Source organism: Oryza glaberrima, chromosome 5 (genome assembly GCF_000147395.1).
Source record: "Oryza glaberrima chromosome 5, OglaRS2, whole genome shotgun sequence".
Classification (NCBI taxonomy): domain Eukaryota; kingdom Viridiplantae; phylum Streptophyta; class Magnoliopsida; order Poales; family Poaceae; genus Oryza; species Oryza glaberrima.
In genome coordinates this window covers 1780213-1799334 of record NC_068330.1, presented here as the reverse complement: position 1 = coordinate 1799334, position 19122 = coordinate 1780213, and the positions used below count along the sequence as shown (strand labels likewise).

The following is a 19122-nucleotide window of genomic DNA, read 5'->3' as shown; positions in this document are numbered from 1 at the left end:
TTTACTAAATTTATTAAAAGAATAACAATATTTACAACACCAAATTAATTTCATTAAATATGATATTGTATATATTTGATGATATGTTTCTTTTATGTTGAAAATATTGTTATATTCTTTTAAACTTGATCAAATTTTAAAAGTTTGAAAAAAATATAAGCAACTTATAATATGAAATGGAGGGAGTAGCGGGAGTCATGACGTCGTGTATATATAAGTAGGACGATTATGTTAGCTAGTCCTATATTACTTTTTCAGATAATAAGATTAATCCTTTAATTTATCCACAGGAAGCAATTGCACCTGAATTCAGGCTGTAATTAACAATATCGGTCACTCATTCAGTAATGCCAGATCATGTTTAAAATGTGGAGCTGAAACAGCAAGCAACTTATAATCTGTACCATTTTCGCAACGAAAAAGAAGGAAGAACCACCATTATATTGTTGATATATTGGGGAATTTGGTGGCTAGTGCTTTGTCAACAGGTCGAATCTGATGGCCAATTAGGTGAAAGGCAGCGTGTTCGGGCTTCCACATCCAAAGTATTACAAAATTCAACCGATTTTAAATTTCCAATCAAATAATTAATGTGGTACCTATCTAGAAATGAAAGAATCAAATGAAATATTTACCAAAATAAAACATGAATAGCACACATTTTACTCCTTGAATAAATTCACCCATATATATGGTCAGAAGCACAATTTATTTTTGCCCAATTGGCACACTCAGCATCAAAAGGTAAAAAATGAAACTGAAAATAAAAATAAACAAAAGTTGTTGTTGTAGTAGTAGTACATCGAATCATGCACAAACATATGAAGAAAAATAAATCAAATGAGCCTCATGCATGCATGGCAACAGGGCAGTAGTGTGTGTATATATGTGTATGATCAAAGATCACAAACTTCACGCGAATTTAATTTGAGTTAATTAGTTGATTCTCGAGCAGTTGAGCCTGATCTCCCCTTCGCCGCCGGTGAGCACGTCGAGCTTGCTGACCTTGACCAGCGCGGCGGCGAAGCGGGCGAGCCAGGCGGCGGGGTCGCCGGCGGCGTAGAGCCTGACGAGCGCCGCCGTCTCCGGCGTGTCGAGGAGGGCCACGTCGGAGGCGAACGTGACGTTCCCGGCGAGCACGTTCCTGTAGTACTGGTTGTCCATCTTGAACGGTGTCACGTCGTCGAGCTGCACCATCGTCGCGTCCTGCTGCGCCGCCGTCTCCGGCGGGCACTTGCTCTTCATGTCCGCCGCGTACGCCGCCGGCATCGACGGGTCCGTGCCGTACGTGCCGTAGTACTTGTACAGCCGGTTTGTGAACGATGAGCAGTGAGACGTGCCGATGGAGTGCGCCCCCGACAGCGTCACCATCTCCTCCGCCGTAAAACCTAAGTAATCGTATATCATTAATATGGTATTAGAGGATATTCCTTCGTTGGTTGTATGTCATCTAAATAGTTACTAATTTTTTTAAAAAATTGACAAGATAATTTAATATAAAATATAGATATCTAAAATATATCACTCTATAAACATAAAAGTCAAATTCGACTCTACGAGTTACAACCAAAAGAACAAATTAAATTGAAAATAATTATTGAACATTTGCAGTTATATTTAATACAACTTGTAAAAGTTAAATTTTAACTTGTATGTTTATAGAGTGATATATATTATATTAATCTATCTTGTTAATTTTTTTTTCATACTTTTATAACTATTTAAGTGGCAATCATAAACGTTGGGATATCCTCTCGAGGGATAAAAACACTTTCCGTATATCAGAGCTAAACAACTCTCACTATCTTGCATTCATAACTCGCTCTATGATGATTTATGGGACATCGGTATGAGGGAGAGCATTAACAAGACTTTAGATAAACTGGCAAGTGCATATGATGACCCTATGAAATTATTACCGATGATATGCGTATCTATGTAGTACAAGTATATAATATGTACCTTTAGCGGTGAAGTTTTTGAGGAGGTCTTTGGCACCGAACTCCGGGTGAGGGACGTTGGAGAGGACCTCATCCTCCTTAGAGACGAAGCCATCACGACGACCTGTTGGGATCTCGAAGTCGAGCCCACCAGCAAGGTAGGCGCTATCACGAGCCACGAGAGAGAGGATGTCGGCGCAGGAGACGGTGTGTGGACACTCCTTCTCGAGGAGGTCCTTGGCATCATCGACGACGTCAAACCCATCCAAGCTAGGGTTGTTCGCCTTGTTGTCCCTCTCCGCCTTGTTCCCTGGTGTCGACTCCAGCAACACTGATGCGTCACATCCCTAGAGAGTCATATATAGCTGCCTAGTTAGAACACATGGCACGATATGGTGCGTCAACATAAGCTAATAGCCGACTTGTAAGTACACGTGGCACGATATGGTGCGTCCACGTAAGCACAAAGCTGCCTAGTGAGCACACGTGGCACGGACACGATGCATCCACGTAAGCGGGGTGCTATACTTACGCGGACGAAGCAGTCGTGGAAAAAGAGGCGGATGAGGTCGGCCGGCGTGCCGGGCGCCTTCTCGAACGCCTTGGTCACCGTGTCCCGGACGATCGCCTCTGCCTTGGGGCACGATTCGGCGTAGAACCCGACGGACAACCCGCCGGCCGCCTCCACCTTCATCTCCGGCGCCGACGACATCATCATCAGCATCCCTAATAGTGCCGCAGCGGCCATCGGCACATGCAGAGACGACGGCGCCGGCGACGAGACTGCCATTGCTTATCTTATCGTCGCCGTGCAGAGATCGAGATCGAAGGAACTCTCTCAGCTACCTGCTAGCTAAGCTGTCTAGTGAAATGGCTGTGAGATGTTGGAAAGGACAAGAGGTATATATATAGACAAATGGTTAGCTTGCATTTGATAGTTCATGGTGCCATGGCGATGGAGCGCCATTGATTGGTAGAAAGGTAGCTGCCACGTGAACAATTCGTTTCCTTGTGCGAGATCGATCGCTATATCGGTTGTTGGAGAAAGGACCAATGCATATGTGCATGGATGGCCCACACACGCCGGATGGTGTGCTGGGCATATCTGCGAAACAAAGCTGCCATCCAGAGCTAGCTAGCTGAACTCTCAAGCTATTAATTGATTTTAATTGTAGGTAACTTGTTCTGAATTCTGAAACTAATTTATTGTTTCAAAGGGATCTCGACAACTGTATTCTATGAATATTAATTCTCTCAAGAAAAACAGCTCTAGAGGAGAGGACACTCTATGGTACAATTAGCTTTCTATGTGTTCTTTTTTCCATTCTAAATAGTTGAATGAATGAATAGCTGAACGAATCTATGATAAAATTTGAGGGTACAGACGAATTAATTAAATATTATATTTTTGAAAGATGGATTTAAAATAATTTTAAAATAAATTCATATATATACAAAGTTTTTACGAAATCTGCACCGTATAGGAGTTCGGAATGTATACCGCTGAATTAAATAGTTCAATTCCTTTTTTTTCTTTAAAAAAGAACACGCTAGCTTATCATGGTTTAGGCTCTCTTAATTTGCCACAACTCCAGATCTAAATGCACATTCGATTTGAAGTTTGTATATTAAACTATAATGATTTAAAATTTTATATTTCATTTAAGATAGAAGGGGAAAAAAAAAATCCAAATAGCCCTTAATTATAAGTCAGCTGTTTTTCTACTCTTCTCACTTTCGTACATATAAAGGCCCTCTACAAGTTCAGTTTCTCTTTTTAATTTTCCCTCTTCTGCTAGTTTTCATTGATTTATCACCGTTGGTTCAACTCCTCGACTCCTCATGCCGCCTAGCTTCCAACATAGCGAGATGAGGTATCCCCATGCCGTATCAACAAGGGAGAATACCTCTTATCAACTAGGGATATCACACTGAGTTGTAGATGTTCCGAATAGCCGTGTTGTGTTTTCTGTTGAGGTTTATTGTCGCCGTCGCTGCGCTCGTGGAAGGTAGAAGGAACCCCACCCTTATCAAGATGACATGGCCAGGGCAACTCCATTTCTCCACGTTGGATGCCCACATGGCACAAGAACCTGAGCAAACAATGATGAATTGTGGAAAATTAGCAACATGCAGAACTTTGGAAGAGAAATCTAATTTGCAGAGGGTCTTTTGTATCAGAGTGGGTTGCAGGGGGAGTGTAAAAAAATAGTGACTTATAAGGGGGTTATTTGAATTTTCCCAAAAAAAATAAAGAAAACAATGTTCCATCCAGAACGTAATCGCATATTCATATATATCCATGAATTTTGAAGTTGTAATACACCGGTCCAGAAAATTTTTAGATTCGGAGCTGTGTCAAACATAACCTTAATTTCTAAAGTTCAACTTCTAAATCTGGCAATTATTGAAAAGTAATTTTTCATCAAGACATAATTGAGCAGATAACTAAAAGGTAGAATATTTTGAAAAAGTAGAATCTATGAACTAGCGCAGTACAGAAGAATGTCAGGGTGACAATGGATGTAGTGCAAGGTGTCACCAACTTGTCGATCGATAGAGCCCAACCCCTCTGCGAGAATTGCCCCGGAAATATCTTGCTTTTCCTTTTCTTTTTTTCGTTTTCGTAACAAGCAGAGCCAGCACAGCATGCACTTGCTTTTACTTAAATCAAATTGACTCCTTGATCAATCTATATATTTTCTGGCCTGCTGGTTGGTGCTCCATGTCCGTCATATCTTGCTTTATTTTATGCTTCCTTCTAAAGTGCAGGGACTGAGTTGAAAGGCATGTAGTATGCACGTAGCTTGCTTGTAGTAACCTGCATTGTTTTTTTTTTTAAAAAAAAATATGAAATGTGACCCCCTTGGTCTTGGAATATTGTTAATAACTAACCTATTAAACATGAAACCTGTACGTTAATACCATACCGTCTGTATAAAACTGTCTCGGCATATGTATTGATGTAGTACATACTCGTAGGCCATTTACGTGAATGGTTTACAGTTCACATGGAAGTATGGAACCATCGACACCATTGAAGAAACCATTGGCAATTGATTTTTTTTTTCTCTACATGCCGCGTAGGCTATTTGGTTTCACAGCTGACCTTGGTTTGTATTAGTGACTTGTAGTCCGCTAACTAAAATGGTATAGGGACCTTAACAATTATTTATTTATTTATTTTTAATTATAAAATGTGGCTCTAATAAGCAATTAAGCATAGTATCTCAGTCACACTAACAATCGAACATACATCATAGACTTGGATTGTATGCAATACTCAAGGAACAATGTTGTTCCCCGAAAAAAAAAAGGAACAGTATTGTTGACGAGATAGCTTGAACTTAATTGTAAGTACCATAAAACTTTATGAAGATCCATCCATGCACAAACATATTGTTGTGATCATCTCTAGTTGGCTTTGACTTCTAAGTCCGGATCGTTACGGTCTTATATATATGGACCGTTTATTACACATAGACACAGGCACACAACACACATAAAAGTCGTATTCATAGTTGTGAGATACTACAAATCATCCGACGATTTGGTTGCATTCTATAACTATGGTGTAAAAACATATATATACTCCTTATCTCAACATCAGCGTCTAATAATAATCCACTCCATTCCTCAACTACACCACGCTCAGATCCACATTGATCTTGTATTTGTACCCATCTACATCTCCTTTCTGGTACCGACATTGTCTCATATTTCTTGTCCATATACATGATTCGTGCCATCGAAACCGATGCAACCAAATATCCACACCTTTGTCATCCTAGTCACAAAAGCCTCGCCCATTTCCGCTTCCCTTTTCACGCTCTGACAGCACCAACTCAACCATCCATGACTTAAAATCCGATATACTTTTGGATTCCACTCGAATTGTTCTCCAGGATTTGTGCAAATTGTAAGGCTCCTCCTGTAGCTAGCCCTGTTAAGTGTGTCACCATCATTGGCATGCTCCACAAGCGGCAAATGCGTTCATCTGGTGATGTGTTCTTTTCATATGGAAGGAAAGCTTGGAACATAATAGAACCATACGAAAAGACGATAGATATCGAGCTCAAACAGAGGTGACACATTGGGTGTCAACGACACTAGTAGCTAGGGTTAACTAGCAACTTGAGGAAGCTAGCTAGCTAGAAAAAAAGAGAGAAAAAATGTCTCTATCTAACCTTGTATGGCCGAGTTTAGTTCTAAAATTTTTCTTCAAACTTCCAACTTTTCCATCACATCAAAACTTTCTTACACACACAAACTTCCAACTTTTCCGTCACATCGTTCCAATTTCAACCAAACTTTCAATTTTGACATGAACTAAACACACCTGCTGCTGAAACGACATCTTTTTTATATTTGATATAACAATGAGTGCCCTTTTGTAAACTTGCTTTTCAGAAAGAAGAGGAGAAAATGACATCAAGTTAGATATGATGACATGGCAAGAAAACCGACGGTTCAGATCGACCCGCACCGCCATCTGACGGTCCACGATTAATTGAATCAGAGCTGATGATCACATGCACACCCAGGAGGTCAATACATTAAGCTGGTGAGTTCCTTTCCAGGAGGGATGCGGTCTGACCGAATTTTTCCATGCTTAATTGATCGATGCCACAAAATCAAGATCCACCATAATTAGGGAGATAGTATAAAGCTAAAATGCACCAATCATATATCACCAAACTGCAGTTGAGTGCATGCATGATCGATCGAGCTCGTCAGTTACACGCACAAGAAATGGGTCTCGGTTCATCATCATCTCCACAGGAGGTTCGGTCGATCGTTCGATCAACCACGCACACGCGTTATCTTACATCGATCTCAGATCATCTATATATATATATATGTAATAATCGTATGTTTTGTACTTTGGTCTCACATGATGTAACAGGACATGCTTGTAGCCCAGACAAACCATGAGAGGGCTCTCGTGGGTCTCAGACAGAAATAGAAGTGTGTTGTATTTTTTTAAAAAAAAATAGAAAAAATGCCCATACGTTGCAGCGGGTGAAGGCTATTTTAATCTTATTATTGTTATTATTGTAATTCATCGTGGGAATTCGCTTGGATTTTTTTCTTTTACAAAATCATGAATTGCAATTAGGAGTCTGATCATCTCAATTTAGCATGCATTAGTATTAAATTGCATGCATGCTGGGTGTAATCTAATTTTAGGGATGCAAGTGGGTTTTTTAGCCTGCTTATCTCACTACTCTAGTTCATTTTTTTCTTCTAAATTTTGTACTACCATGTGAGAAATGAACTAGCAAGCGGGTTTCTATGCGGGTAGCGGGACTACCCACTTGCATCCCTTTAATGGAATTAATAATAATATGTGCCATTGTATTTTAGCCACACAATATACATATTTGTGTTTTGAAACGCGCATTTTGCAGGCAAAGTACGGTTAGCACAATTTATTTACTTTCTATTTTACTCAAATAATGGCCATGCAAATCTTTGCTAATTAATCATGGATGAAGATTTAGAAATAGATTTTTTTGACAGGAAACAGTAGTAGAGACTCCTACTGTGAAAATATATTAAAAATACAAGAGGTCATTTATAAAGGGAAACAAAAAATATTTACAAAAGATTTACAAAAATATTTTAAAATGATTTAGAAATAGATGCATGCTTCCTGATTTTTATTTTTTCAAGTTTTCATCCATTTTATGGTTTGTTTTGTTCCTTCATCTTTTCTATTGTTATATAAGAGCAGATAGTTGTCCTGCAAACTTGGTAGTACTAGTAATTACTATAACTTCTGTTGAAGTAAAGTCTGGGATTTCTTGTTATCTAAAAAAATTAACTCAAATATCCAGGATTCAAACTCCAGATATGTAAATGATATACCCTTCAGATTTACATCAGTTATGTCATTACAGTTCAAGATTATGGATGAGAGCCCAGCCAATTCACTGAACTTCCATAGCCCAGTACATAGCTAGCCCTTCCTGACACGTTACAATTCATTCGGCCCAGATTGATTTACTCGTTGTTATGTGGGATTTATAGTCATAAGATGGGCCATGGTATCAAAAAAACCATTCTACCTTTACAATATAGCATTTTCCTCATTTCTGATGTGAACTAAAATCTTCTGTTTTTTTTAGATAACAGTAAACTAAAATATTTTCTCCACTCTGATTTGAAACAATATAAGAAAATCTTCTCTTGTTTGAGTTAACAATAAAATCTTTTCTTAATCACAATTTGCCACACAAAACAACAACAAAAAAAATTCCACATGATGAAATTTGGGCGTGTACTATTACTAATTCTACATGTATAAACCAGCTGCAGATGAAATTATATATACTATAATATAAGCTTAATTATTGATTGACAACTAGTAGTGGTTGTTGACCATGAAGCACTTCTCTCTGATCTCTCCCTCGTTACCCGTGAGCACGTCGATGTTGCCCATCTTCACCATGGCGGCGGCGAACTTGACCTGGAACACCTTCTCGACGGCGGAGTGGAGCTTGACGACGCCGGCGGTCCACGGGCTGTCGAGCAGCGCCTGGTCGGAGTTGAGCACCACCCTGTGCTTGAGCACGTTCTTGTAGTACTGGTTGTCAAAGCTCACCGGCGTCACCGGGTCGAGCGGCACGGTGGTGGGGTCCATCTGGTCATCGGTCGCTGGCGGGCACCGGCGCTTGAGCTCCGCCGCGTACGCCGGGTCGATGGCCGGGTCCGTCCTGCCGGCCTCGCCGCTGAAGTTGTAGAGGCGGGCGGTGAAGGAGGAGCAGTGGGAGCGGCCGATGGTGTGGGCGCCGGAGAGGGTGACCATGTCGTCGGCGGTGAGGCCCTTGCGCTCGAAGCTGGCGACGAGCTGGGCGAGGCTGAAGGTCGGGGCGGGGACGTTGTCGGCGAGCACCTCGTCGGAGACGGAGACGCGGCCGTCGCGGCGGCCGGAGGGGACCGGGTAGTCGACGGTGGCGCCGGCGAGGTGAGCGGAGTCGCGGGCGGCGAAGGCGAGGATGTCGGCGCAGGAGACGGTGCGCGGGCAGTGCGCCTCGACGATGGCCTTGGCGTCGTCCACCACCTCGAAACCTCGCATGCTAGGGTTGTTCGCCACCGAATCCTTCTCCGCCACGTGTCCCGGCGTCGAGTTTATCAGTATCGACCCGTCACACCCCTGAAATAATCAATTAAATTCAGCACAATTAGTTTAATTTCGTCCCTCTTTATAATATGAGTCGTTTTTAATTTTTTCCATAGTCAAAAATTAATTTTTAATTTAATCAAATTTACAGAAAAATATAATAAAACTTTCAACACGACACAATGATATTATCAAAAAATATATTCAACGTTACATATATAGTGAAACTAATTTGGTGCTGTAGATGTTGTTCTATTTTTCTATAAATTAGTTTGACTAAAACAGAGAAAGTATCATCTAATCATGACTAATTAGAGGCCTTAATTAATTACACGCCATTGACAGCTTCTTCAAGAATGGCACGTGATGTACTTACTCTGACGAAGCAGTCGTGGAAATGCATGCGGATGAGGCCGGCGGCGAGGCCGGGGTCACGGGCGACGGCGCGGCGGACGGCGTTGCGGACGATCTCCTCCGCCTGCGGGCAACTGTGCTCGTAGAACCCCACCTTCAGCTTCGTCGGCACCGGCGACGCCGCCGCCACGGCCACCATCGCCGCCGCCCATGCAAACACCATCCACGGCGACCTCATCATGATCAATCGATCGAAGCTAGCTAGCTTAGCTATTGATCACTATTTATCTCACTATCTAGCTAGCTAGCTCAATTAATTACTTCTCTCTTGAGGTTAATTAATTGAGAGATCGATGGATGGATTTAGATTGATTTTGAGATGGAAGACGATGATATGGAGTGGAGTGGTATATATAGGGAGGCTACCAAAAGATCGTAGCAGTTGGGAGTTGGCGCGTTTGCATGCGTCCTCTTCATGTTTGCAATTAACCGAGTCAACAACACGACTAAATCTTTGTAGTAGCTAATGATCTCCATTAATTAGACAAGCTAACAAACTTGATTTGTTTGTTAAGAAAGCGTGTCAGACGCGTGCATGAACCTGTCCATGGACTTCGGGAGAAACTCCAAAGTTTCACGAATCTCGAGGAGCGATGGACGGCTTGATCTTGATTGATGATCATATATTCATACTAGCTGAATGTCCGTGCTTTGCTATGGATAAAAGAAAATTTTAACATAATATTTTTTTCACATCTTTTTTTTTCTATGGGAAATGTTCACCTTAATTCTACTTTATATGTGGCTATCCATTTAGATTTGTTTGCTTCTTAATATTAAAGAAGTTCAAAGAGTAATTTGTAAATTATATTAAAATAGGTGAGGTGGTAGATTCCAATAAATATTTCCATGCAGGTCTATGGATCAAGAAAATTTCCAACTTTGGGTCGGCTGCACTGAGAAAGTGAGAAAGGGATATGGGTATGAATGCAAATTGAATCGTGTCATATATTACTATATGCTTGGAATCGAAGGAAGAACTAGTAATAGATAGCTGTACATCAATTAGGCCGACAAAATAAGTACAAATAATATTGTAATTGTGTGTCACCATCCACCTAATGTTGCTCAGACTTTGTAGTAACAGATCGATCTACACACAATCATTTGCGTAAGAAGGGACATTAGAAATGGGCAAAGATGTGTGTAGGTTACTTGTAAAACATTCTTAAACCACTTAAAAGACAATAGCTTTTGGTTGAGAGATCAATATGATAAAATTTGACAAGGTCGATGGGGTGACCGGGACAAAGTCGTGTGAGTTTGGAGGATGACGCATGATGTATATATACATATGTTTAGTAAGTGTACATTTCGTTTTCCTAAGTTTACCTTTTGTCCCTGAAGTTAATTACCTGGTCAAATGATATCTCATGATCATCTAGCTTAATTAGTCTACCAAGTAGCTGCAGATATATATGTAATAAATTAGATGCATGGGGATCATGGCGTCATGCATCCAAGAAAGTCTCCAAAGGCAGCTAGAAAAGTATTTTAGTAGTGTGTATGCATGCTCTCTGCAATAGTTAGTTAGTTCACTAGGTGATATACGTACAGATTATTGTCGTTGCACAGTTTGATGAAGTTGGTGAATTAATTTGAGGCTCCCTTTTGACTATATCTTAGCACAAATATACACTCCAAAAGTCAAATTTAAACAATACGTGCTGGACTACTAGTAGAAATGGTCTGCCTCTAACTCTAACGTAAGCAAACAACTTGTCCTATAACCTATGCATATCTTCCTTTCAAAACATAGATATAGGCAATGTATTTTGTGTGATTACCATGCATGAACATGTCTTGCAAAAGTTAGCTGCATTGTTACAGGTATGAAAATACACTGATTTGCAAAAAAATTAAATTTCTTATGTAATTAAGTATGATAGAGAAAGAAATTAAATGTAAGGCAATTAAGAGTAAATGAATGCACAATTAATTTACAGGGACGCGTTTACTTTTGCAGCTGTTACATCGATCATTCGCATAGAACTTTTTGGTGGGGTAGTTGTAGAAGCCAAAACATACACAACAAACTTTTTTGGTGGAATACATGCTTACATGGTGTAGAGATGAATGTTTCTTGTTTGTGTTCTTTGTTTTTTTCCGTGTTGAACTTTCATCTCCACCGGAACCACCATCGTCAGTGGGCACGGCAAGCCAAGCGATAATAAGATTCGCAAGAGGGAACGCTCTCGCGTCGTCCTCCCCTGGGCGGCACGGGAGGCGGCGACCTGGCCGCCCCTCTCCCTCCCCTCCTCCCCCTCCGCCTCGCTGCCGCCCGAGCGGCCGCCGGCGAAGTCGGCCGGCCGCAAGGACGGCGGCGCAGGGCCTCTCGCGTCCTCTCTTCCAGGCGAGCAGGGGGCCGTCCTAGGCGGAGCGGCGGTGACCGCCAGATTCGGCCCGTTTCGGCCGGATCTGGCGGGGCGACGACTGGTGGCGGCGAGGGTGGCGGCAACGGTGGCGGGAGGGCAACGGCGATGCCAAGGGCGCACGACGCTGGGCGGTGGTGGCTGAAGGAGGCGGGGACGGAGTTGGCCGATGGCGCGGAGTCGGCGGCGGTGCGGTACCTGGCGGCGATGGCGACGGTGCCCCCCCAGATCCACGCCTCTCGCCCGGATCTGGAGGGTGGCGGTAGTTGGTGGCGGCAGTTGGCGACGACGGCGGCGGCGGCAGTGGGCCGGCGGCAACGTGGTGGCTACCGTGTCAACTGGCAACGGCGGTGGAAGCCATGGCGTTGGGCTGCTAGCTACTCGGTGGTGGAGGGGGCGCAGCGGCGGTTTTGCGAAGGCGGTGGTTGGCGTCGGTGGCAGCGGCGACGACGGCTGTGACTCTGGAGGCGGTGGCGACGTCGGCGGCGGGGAAGGAGTCGGGTGTGAGGTAGGGATGATGACGGCGAGGCGGCTGGGTGTTCGGCAGCAGCGGCTGTGGTGGTGGTGACCGTGTTCGCGATCACCGGACGCATGGCGGCCTCGGTTGACTAGCCGAGGGCGTGGGAGACGGCCGCATCTGGCCGGCGCGGCACCGTTCGGTGGAAGGGTTGGAAACCGGCTTGGTGCAGAGAAGCGCAGCCGATGGCAGCGGAGGCCGGCTCGGCGCGAGAGGCGCGGGCGGTGGAGATGGAGGCCGGCTTGGCGCGAGAGGCGCGGCCGAGGGAGAGAGGCCAGATTGGCGTGAGAGGCGCGTCTGTAGAGGAGGCTGGCTTGGCGCAGAGAGGCGCGGCCGGCGGTGGAGGAGGCGACTTAGGTGTGAGGAGGAGCTGCCGGTGGGTGTGCGCGGTCTCCGGCGCACGAACGCTGGCCGGCGGGGGACGCCGGTGCAGGGGTCCCACATGTCGGCAAAGCTTGTGTGGTGGTGGAGCATCGGTGCATCAGTCGTGGTTTCGCAGGGCGATCTCGTCTGTGCCTTTTGTTGGTCTAGTGGCGGTTGGTCACGCTTAGCGGTGGCCGATCCGGTGCTAGCCTTCTCCTGGTCGTGTGTGTTGGCGATGTCGGCGTGTGGGTGGTGGTATATTTTTTCCTTTTCCTGGTTACGACTCTCCAGGATTGTAATCTTCTAATTTTTTTCCTGCTCTATCAATAAAACTTCGCACTGTCGTTAAAAAAAAAACTTTCATCTCCATGTCTCGCATGGTAATACGATTTTCAAAGGGGCAAACAACTGATTAGTTAGCGTGTTGGGCCGGAGTAGCATTTAGAAGTCCATTAGACCTAGCTGATCAGAGTTTTGTTTTGAATGGGCTACGGAATTGAACGTGCCAGCCCGTACACGTGGATGGGCCACAATTTCGGCCTATACAAACGAGGCCCTAACGGGCTGATGATTTTAGTCTCTCGGCTCAACTAGGCCCAATTAGGTTGGATCTGTTCATATGCCTTTGCACTCTTGGATAGGTAGCACTACCACTACTGGGCAGTTGACTATCAGAGATGGATTTATTTTCAGTGAAAATATATAATTTTTTTAATAAATACGCACTCTTAACTACTTGTATTCCATTTATGAATGGGAAGCATATAGCAAATATTTGCTCGAGGGATTAGAATTCAATTCCATTGAGTTTATTATGCTAATTTTATATAGAAATTTTAAGGTTTTCCAGAGGTACCAAAAGACAATAATTTTTTAGCTTAATATACCGAGAGACATCAAATTTTACACTAGAAAGATCTTCATATCGCACTTTACAATTTACATAATGTTTTAAGGCAGCTCAAACAAAGGAATCCGGGGCAGTTCGATGGTTTGGCGCCAAACAGAGGCACACGAGGATTTGCCAGTCCAGTTTCTCACTGTCATTCATCATATCCCAATCTTCACAGTGACAAACTGACAATTATTAATTAGTTGGTACTACTTGTTAGCAAACATACAAAACAAAAAGGCACACAGATGAGTTCTCTTATCAAGACAAAGAACAGCCATGAGGAAGAACACAGTCCACAGGAACGACATACACAGTGTAAAGCACCCTACATTATTCTGAAGAAAGTGAATCACTCAAGTACAGTCTAGAGGGAGATTATACACACATAAATACAGATATGCAGATACACAAAAATGCATAAACTTACATACATGTTCATGAATGATTGAGCTGATGAGATGAGCGTGCTATGTCGGGCCACAAGAATCCAAAGTGTCATTACATTATTTGGCACTCAATCGCATGCGCTCCTGCAGCGATTAGTGGCTACAACAACACAAGCATCCAAAGATGGCAACACTGCTGCTCTGACGATTCAGAAAGTTAACAGGAGAAGATTCCCCAGCCACCATCGCCAGCAACTTTTGTTTTGTTATCTGATCATCTTCTTCTAGCCCATCTTGTAGTAAAGCTACTGTCAGAGAAGCTTCGCATGCTGTCCTTTCACAAGAACAATAATCTAGTCAGAGTTTCAGAAGAACAATAATATAAGTCAGAGAGTTTGTTCCAATCAGAACACATGCATCGAGCTGATCGAGCTACCAATATTTTCAAACAGCAAGTGATGATCACTCTTGTGAATTTACTACCATATAATCTCATGTTCTAAGTTGATCCAGCATTGATCAAGTTGGGGGGTGAAAAGATTCGCGTAGAAAAGGTTGGCGCCAATATACTGCAGAGTTGTGGTCGATCGGCCGGGTCGTCCTGCTTTGCTTCAGAGTTCAGAGTTGAATTTTTTTTTCCATTGGAGGCTATATGCGACTAAGTACACTACTAGTAGAGTAGTGGAGTAGTAGATTATTAATCTAATTGAGCTGGTCAATTGCATCCAGTGACACTAATTTTGTCTCTCTTCCTTGCTGCATGCAGATCCCGATGCATATGCCATTAACTTTCAGTGCAGACTGCAGTTGCAGTTTTTGTTACTGTTCAGTAGAAGTTTCCATAGCAATTAGTCATCCCCGTTCACAAATCTAACAATTTCTATTTATTTTTAGAAAAAATCAATACAGGAAAATTTCTTACTTATATGTACAAATATATTAACAAGGATTTTAAGGTTATTTAACCAAAATTTAGATTGACGAGAAAAAAATCTCAATGTCTCTGTTATGCGATAGGTAGGTGGGAGTCGAAGGATGGTAGAGATAAGATATAAAAAAAATAAATTAGAGGTGATCAATGAGATAAGTAGTACTTTATTTTTCTTATATACTTTTAGATAAACTTTAAATGTTTAGAATGCTTATATACTTTTAGATAAATTTTAAACGTTTAGAATGCTTATATCTGTGGGTAGAGAGGGCGAGAGTTTAAGACAGATGGTTTTGTTCTCCATCCAACCTGTAGCCCCATTGCTGTCCCTGCTTGCTCTGACTCTGAATGTATATGGACTGAACTGAAACTGCACTTGTATTTTAAGGCAGAAATGCTGAGCAGCTGGTGCCCATATTATTTGCACATGCACGCATGTTAGCCTTCAGTTGATCCCATATGTGTAAAGGAGAACGAAATGTCGAAATGTAGAGAGAGAGAGAGAGAAGGAAACAAAACATGCAACACGTTGGTTTGTGTTACAACATGCCACATGTGCATCAAGATACCATGTGTCTCTTCCATTGGGCAGCAGCTGGACCAGTTCATCTTCCTCTTCTTCTACAGCCAACAAACATCTCAGTGATCGATCGAATTATATGAGCAAGAAATTTCAGCAATACACACTGTAACAGTAACTGAAAATCAATGAACTATCATGCAAGAAAATTCAGACCAAAGGTCATGGATAATGACCCTGTTCTCACTTTGCTGTAGTTGAATATTTGAATTTGAAAGTGCATAATTGAAACTTCAGAATTAGAAGAAACAAAAAGACAGAAAAAGAAAACTGAAAAGCTATCAACACCTGAACTGAACAAATGCCGATGTGATAATTCTACCCTCTCTTATGTTACAACTTACAACAATGTCATCAAGTACACATGATCATTGTGTGAAGCAGCATGAAATCGAAGGTGATGTTGAATTTTTCGATGAAATTTTGCTGATCATGTCATGTACAATAATCAATCAATCAAGCATTATCGAAGTGCGTGCATGGCTGGATTGAATATCGATCGATTTTTTTTTATAATTAGTTCACTTTGTTGCAGTATTGCCGGATCTCGCCGGGTGGGCCGGTGAGCACGTCGAGGTTGCCCATCTTGACCATGGCGGCGGCGAACTTCTGCGACCACAGCTTCCGGCTGCCGGCGTACTGCGCCACCAGCGCCGCCGTGTCGGGGCGGTCGATCAGCGACTGGTCCGACGTGAACACCACCTCGTGCGTCAGCACGTTCTGGTAGTACTGGTTGTCCAGCTGCAGCGGCGTCTTGAAGTCGAGCTGCACGACGCGGTCGAGGCGCCCCGGCGCCGCGGCGCACTTGGCGCGCGAGCGGACGCCGAGCGTGGCGTTCATGGCGGGGTCGATCTGCGGGTAGAGGCGGGAGGAGAAGGAGGAGCAGTGGGAGCGGCCGATGGAGTGGGCGCCGGAGAGGGTGACCATGTCGTCGGCGGTGAGGTTCTTGGTGGCGAAGCGGGCGACGAGCTGGGTGAGGTTGAACGACCCGGGGGGCAGGTTGGCGAGCGCCTCGGACGCGCTCGAGACGCGGCCGTCGAGGCGGCCGGCGGGCATGGCGAACTTGATCCCGCCCATGATGCGCGACGCGTCGCGCGCCGCGAACGCGACGATGTCGGCGCAGGAGACCACGCCCGGGCAGCGCCGCTCCACGACGCGCTTGGCGCGGTCGATGACGCCGAAGCCGCGCAGGCTGGGGAAGTTGGGCGGCGCCATCTTCTCCACCGTGCCGTTGCTCGCCGGGTCGGCGTCGAGCAGCACCGACGCGTCGCACCCCTGCACGCATTCACATTGCGTCGAACACCTCTCGATCATCAACTCAACCAATTCGACCAAGTGAATTCAACCAAATTATTAACTGCAATGCTACATCACTGACCCTGACGAAGCAGTCGTGGAAGAAGAGGCGGATGAGGCCGGGGCCATTGCCGGCGTCGTTGCGGACGGCGCCATGGACGATCGTCTGAATCAGGTCCTCAGCTCCGGGGCATGAGTTGTTGTAGTAGCCCACCTGCAGCCCCGCCGCCGTCGCCGCGTAACCAAAGAAGATCGCCGCAGCAGCGACGAGCACACTACACGATCGGCGGCGAGCACCGCCGTCTCTGCTACCGGCGGCCATCGAGCACACACACACACACACACACTATCTCTTCTAGCTAGCACACTGAGCTAGCTAGATAGCTCAGCTAGACGAGGAGTCTAACTGATCAAGTGAAGGTGACTAGGAAGAAGAAGAGGATGGCCATCCAATTTATATGTATCAGCTGCCATGATCGATCCAAGAGGGGATTAGTATAATCTGATAGTGATTCGTAGCTAGTGACGACCTGCACTGGGTGATTAAGCTAAGCTAAGCTAGGTAGCAGCTGCATGCAAGTGTTGATCGATGCTACTGGGAACATGGCCAGTGTGTCATGAGGAGACAAGAACATGGGGTCACAAGTTGACCGGCCTGCCTCTCTTGAGCTAAGCTGATCACACTGACACTGTCTGTTCAAGTGTAGTGCATGGTTTAGGTGAGTAATTAATTGGCGACGATTAGTTTAGCAGCAGCTTGCTGCAGCGTGCATGTTAGTTATGGTAAATTGTGATCTTGTTAATTTGCAAGGCGCCACGGGTGCTGACCTGCAGCAGTGTTCGTCGTTGTCGTCGGCGGCGATGGGATGGATGGATCTGGACTGAAGATGTCTGGACTTTCTTGCACATTTCGGATACCGGATGAACATATCATCTCTCAATTGCTGATGAAAGAAGACGCAGCATCTGATGAAAACGACGACGAGGACGCCGTCAGTCATTTTGGCAGGGCATGTGTATAGATGAAGAGGTATCTAGCACGCTATGTAGTATTGCAGTCACTAAAATTAATTGAAGAGTGATCTTGGATCGATTTCGTCAGTTCTTTTTCAGCATCACTGTCTTCACTATCTTGGTGACTTAATTCAGATCCAATGTCAGCTTCTGCTCCAATTTATTATTATTGTTTATATATATAAAAACCATGCCATTGCATGGCCGTGGCACGATCGATCGAGATGGATCCAGTAGTTTGACAGAAAGTGAAAAATGTTTGGATTGAGTCTGATCAGATTTTGCTAGCTCTGCACTTCTGCAGTGAGCCATTGACCAATATCGCCGCAAGGCTTCAAGACGCTGTCCTGCGAAATTTGGGCAAAATTGAAGGCTAACGGACTCGAGACAATACTTTTTGGCCCATCACAAACTTCGTTTATTTGAGGCCTTAACACGATAAAATCCTTTAGCCCACACAACCATTCTTACTATGGGCCCAAAAATTGTCTAATCTGTTCGGCCCATAATATGAACGATCGGTAGCCCAAAGTAGGAAAGATTGTGGGCTAAACATTTCTGAATTTGGAGGAATACGTCTATTTAACCTCCCTCAACTCGTGCCCCTGGTTGAATCGCATCCTTCAACCACAGAACCGGGTATACCCATCCACTAACTCTCAAAACCGTTGCAAATCGACTCCCTAGGTGGTTTCGTCCTATGTGGCAGTTAACTCACCGAGTCATTAAGTGGGACCCATTTGTCAGCGGCCTCCACCTTATCCCATCTTCTCCCTCATCTCTCGCCCCCTCTTTCCCTTTCATATCTTTATCAGCGTGGCGGCGATGGTGGCACTCGGCACACGTGGGAGGAGTTTGTCGGCCGGCTTCACGTGGAGGAGGAGCTCACCGGCCGAATGCACGCGGGGAGGAGCGCAAGGAGGAGCTCGTTCGCCGGCCATCCGCGGGGAGGAGCTCGCCGGTCGGGCCGGCGCGCGCCGAGGAGGGCAGGAGAGCTCGCCGGCCGTCCGCGCGCGGGGAAGGAGCTCGCCGGCTCGAGCACGTAGAGAAGGTGTGAGGGCGCCAGGGAGGAGATGACTGTGGAGGACGAGGCGAAGGCCGCGCGGGCAAACCCCTCCACGCTGACGGTTGGTAGGGAAAGGGGTTTGACCCTCGTGCTCCGTCCCCCCGCCGCCACCTCCATCCATGGCGGAACCGGGTGGCGCTATCCACCTGAGAGTGAGAGAGAGAGAGAAGCTAGATGAGAGGGAGGAGAAAGGTTAACTGACATGTGGGTCCGATATTTATT

At 44.8% G+C, this 19122-nt stretch overlaps 3 protein-coding genes across 3 annotated transcripts; all 3 read right to left on the bottom strand.

The window, feature by feature from the left end:
• Positions 1 to 639: 639 nt before the first annotated feature.
• On the bottom strand, positions 640 to 2834 carry LOC127772984 (peroxidase 5-like). Its single transcript, XM_052298988.1, has 3 exons — positions 2473 to 2834; positions 1963 to 2287; positions 640 to 1388 (listed from the first exon to the last, which is right to left on the bottom strand). Exons 1-3 carry the CDS (start codon positions 2728 to 2730, stop codon positions 937 to 939), a joined length of 1035 nt encoding a protein of 344 aa, XP_052154948.1. The 5' UTR covers positions 2731 to 2834; the 3' UTR covers positions 640 to 936.
• Positions 2835 to 7917: 5083 nt separating this feature from the next.
• On the bottom strand, positions 7918 to 9795 carry LOC127773032 (peroxidase 5-like). The gene is made up of 2 exons (XM_052299043.1): positions 9443 to 9795; positions 7918 to 9099 (listed from the first exon to the last, which is right to left on the bottom strand). The coding sequence occupies exons 1-2, from the start codon at positions 9659 to 9661 to the stop codon at positions 8308 to 8310; spliced, it is 1011 nt and encodes a 336-aa protein (XP_052155003.1). The 5' UTR covers positions 9662 to 9795; the 3' UTR covers positions 7918 to 8307.
• A 5878-nt stretch (positions 9796 to 15673) lies between these two features.
• On the bottom strand, positions 15674 to 17272 carry LOC127773070 (peroxidase 5-like). Its single transcript, XM_052299081.1, has 2 exons — positions 16903 to 17272; positions 15674 to 16799 (listed from the first exon to the last, which is right to left on the bottom strand). The coding sequence occupies exons 1-2, from the start codon at positions 17140 to 17142 to the stop codon at positions 16041 to 16043; spliced, it is 999 nt and encodes a 332-aa protein (XP_052155041.1). The 5' UTR covers positions 17143 to 17272; the 3' UTR covers positions 15674 to 16040.
• Between the last annotated feature and the right edge of the window lie 1850 nt (positions 17273 to 19122).

What these genes read in the sequence shown, in the direction of transcription:
- LOC127772984 (XM_052298988.1), bottom strand. Translation starts at nt 2,730, where the DNA reads ATGGCAGTCTCGTCGCCGGCGCCGTCGTCTCTGCATGTGCCGATGGCC. An exon ending in TCCACGACTGCTTCGTCCGC is followed by an intron (nt 2,288 to 2,472) that starts GTAAGTATAGCA and finishes ATGACTCTCTAG; the next exon opens with GGATGTGACGCATCAGTGTT. An exon ending in CAAAAACTTCACCGCTAAAG is followed by an intron (nt 1,389 to 1,962) that starts GTACATATTATA and finishes ACGATTACTTAG; the next exon opens with GTTTTACGGCGGAGGAGATG.
- LOC127773032 (XM_052299043.1), bottom strand. Translation starts at nt 9,661, where the DNA reads ATGATGAGGTCGCCGTGGATGGTGTTTGCATGGGCGGCGGCGATGGTG. An exon ending in TCCACGACTGCTTCGTCAGA is followed by an intron (nt 9,100 to 9,442) that starts GTAAGTACATCA and finishes TGATTATTTCAG; the next exon opens with GGGTGTGACGGGTCGATACT.
- LOC127773070 (XM_052299081.1), bottom strand. Translation starts at nt 17,142, where the DNA reads ATGGCCGCCGGTAGCAGAGACGGCGGTGCTCGCCGCCGATCGTGTAGT. An exon ending in TCCACGACTGCTTCGTCAGG is followed by an intron (nt 16,800 to 16,902) that starts GTCAGTGATGTA and finishes GAATGCGTGCAG; the next exon opens with GGGTGCGACGCGTCGGTGCT.